The sequence below is a fragment of the Amphimedon queenslandica genome, unplaced genomic scaffold (assembly GCF_000090795.2).
Source record: "Amphimedon queenslandica unplaced genomic scaffold, v1.1 AMPQUscaffold_10776, whole genome shotgun sequence".
NCBI lineage: Eukaryota > Metazoa > Porifera > Demospongiae > Haplosclerida > Niphatidae > Amphimedon > Amphimedon queenslandica.
In genome coordinates this window covers 1-2,302 of record NW_003548975.1, presented here as the reverse complement: position 1 = coordinate 2,302, position 2,302 = coordinate 1, and the positions used below count along the sequence as shown (strand labels likewise).

Below are 2,302 nucleotides of genomic sequence, written 5' to 3'. Positions count from 1 at the left end.
ATGCATTCGTCTCTGAGAGTTATAGTAGTCATGAACTCCCAATTTTTATTACATTTTCTGATACATATTGATGTCCTCATGCTATGTAGAAAGTTTCAGCTGATTCCGACTTCATATTTTCAAGTTACGGCCATTTTAAGAAATAGGCCATTTTCTGAAAAATACCCTGGGCTATAGCCCATGGTTTTTTCTGAAAAATGGCCCCAAAATCACCCCCAATTTTTATTACATTTTCTGATACATATTGATGTACTTATGCTATGTAGAAAGTTTGAGTCGATTCCGACTTCAATTTTTCAAGTTATGGCCATTTTAAGAAATAGGCCATTTTCTGAAAAATACCCTGTACATTAGGCCATGCAAAAATTGGCTCAAAAATCACCCTCAAATAAATCACTTCAAAAACATAATTCAATTACTTTAGCAAACTGTAGCTTCTCTGCATGTTGAAACCTGGAACCCTTGCCATGGCCTGTCCCGGACCGCTCAAGAAATGAGGACAAAATTTGGTTGAGATCAGCCCCCAAACCAAGTGCCCCAGAGCTGGTCTCGGCTTTATTGTGAGCTCTCAGCTGCTCTGAGAGCTTCTTCATTAGTTTCTGCTTCTTCTTAGCTTTGTACTCCTACAGGAGAAATAAAGAGAAACATTAAAAAGATTAAATAATAAAATATCACACTAAAAGATTAAATACAAAGAATAAAAATATTAAACAAAGTTTTACGAAACATCTCAATTTTGATTGTATTCTACATGTAGCTCATTTCAGTGTACTATCATTAACTTTCCCCTTTCTCTCTTGTTCTTTCTTATTTACATTTTTAGGTTTTACATAATACAAATAACGTTTTTCATTTATTAAAAAAATTATTTAAAAAAAAAGCTCTTAATTGCCCAATATCTTCTTTCCCTCTCTCTCTCCCTCTTTTTCTATTCTTACATTTTCTGAGAGGCGAGAGGCCAGTCCAGCCTGATTCCACTCCGCCTCCCATTCCTGTTGAGCAGCTACCTCACTGTCATTCTTAGCCAGCAGTGATGAGAGGACATCTCTAGTTAGGACTGGCTGGGCAACAACATAGGGCATCTCCTGAGCATAATAGAGCTTCACTTCTGCAATGTATGAAATAAATATAATAGGAGTATAATCATAATAGAATTAATTATTTCAATCTGCAACTGCTAGAATTAAAAATGTACATGTACACATACATGTACATGTAAATAGATCAATTATAATTATCATTATGATACCTTTGGGTACTTTCTTCTGACTCTCCTAACTGACTCTCTCTTACAATAGGACGGGGTCCATGGTGTTCGTAATGATGCTCCAATCTCAGCCCCAATGCTCCTGGTTAGGAGTATACCAGCTCCAGTGGGTTCATCTGCAGTTTGAGCCGCTTCCTTTGGTAGTTTCTCTAAAAGGAACATGAGGAGTTTCCTCCAGTCTTTGACAGACGAATAGAGGAATGTTTGATAACCAACTTCAGCTTGGAAACCCAGCTCCTACACATAAATATAAAAAAATAAAAACAGTTTTATTTATCTCTGTCCCTTCTCTTATTTCTATTACATGTATCTCTCTATTATTGTTTTCATTCATGGATTTTTGTAGGATTTTGAGGCTAAATTCTTCTGTGAAAACTTATTTTACAAAAATGTTTGAAATTGCTCTCCTCCGTTTTCCTGCATTCCCTCCCTCCGTCCCTCACCTGGCAGGCATTAGCTAGTCCAGTACACATTCTAAAGCGAGCAGACATTGCATCAGGGAGGTGGGTGGGGCTTTGAAACTCCGGAATAATAATCTGAAGACAACGAACACTGGCCTCAACCACCATCTCTGGAGTGAACTGAGTTAGACTGGCTATCTCATCCTCAAAATCACTACAATATAAAGGTATGGAATGCAACCAATATTTATTATTAACAAAAAATAAATTTTATTCATCTAAGATAAATGAGTTAGAACTATTAAGACTGGTTATATATACAATAGAGCTCAGTATATGCTATTAAAAGCCGTTTTAGAGTAATATAAGGAGTGTAGGCTTACTCACCATCCTACTTCTTTCAGAGTGGAAATAATGATACTCCATCTTGATCTCTTTGCAAATTTCATAGATATTAGAGTAAATGAAAGGGATTGGAAACTACCGTTCGCGCCCGGTGATGCGGGTTTCGTCACCCCTGGTTACCTGGTTGGCAACGTCCGTGTTTATCTACACTCCACAGTAGTTGTTGTGCAGAAAGGATTTCGAAGGAATATTGTGCGACTATTAGATAGCGCTTACTTATGATATATCT

At 37.0% G+C, this 2,302-nt stretch overlaps 1 protein-coding gene across 1 annotated transcript; it reads right to left on the bottom strand.

The window, feature by feature from the left end:
- Positions 1-408: 408 nt before the first annotated feature.
- On the bottom strand, positions 409-2,117 carry LOC100639208 (coiled-coil domain-containing protein 22 homolog). Its single transcript, XM_020005864.1, has 5 exons — positions 2,056-2,117; positions 1,711-1,882; positions 1,250-1,504; positions 939-1,108; positions 409-623 (listed from the first exon to the last, which is right to left on the bottom strand). Exons 1-4 carry the CDS (start codon positions 2,115-2,117, stop codon positions 1,103-1,105), a joined length of 495 nt encoding a protein of 164 aa, XP_019861423.1. The 3' UTR covers positions 409-623; positions 939-1,102.
- Between the last annotated feature and the right edge of the window lie 185 nt (positions 2,118-2,302).

What these genes read in the sequence shown, in the direction of transcription:
- LOC100639208 (XM_020005864.1), bottom strand. Translation starts at nt 2,117, where the DNA reads ATGAAATTTGCAAAGAGATCAAGATGGAGTATCATTATTTCCACTCTG. An exon ending in ACTCTGAAAGAAGTAGGATG is followed by an intron (nt 1,883 to 2,055) that starts GTGAGTAAGCCT and finishes TTTATATTGTAG; the next exon opens with TGATTTTGAGGATGAGATAG. An exon ending in GACTAGCTAATGCCTGCCAG is followed by an intron (nt 1,505 to 1,710) that starts GTGAGGGACGGA and finishes ATTTATGTGTAG; the next exon opens with GAGCTGGGTTTCCAAGCTGA.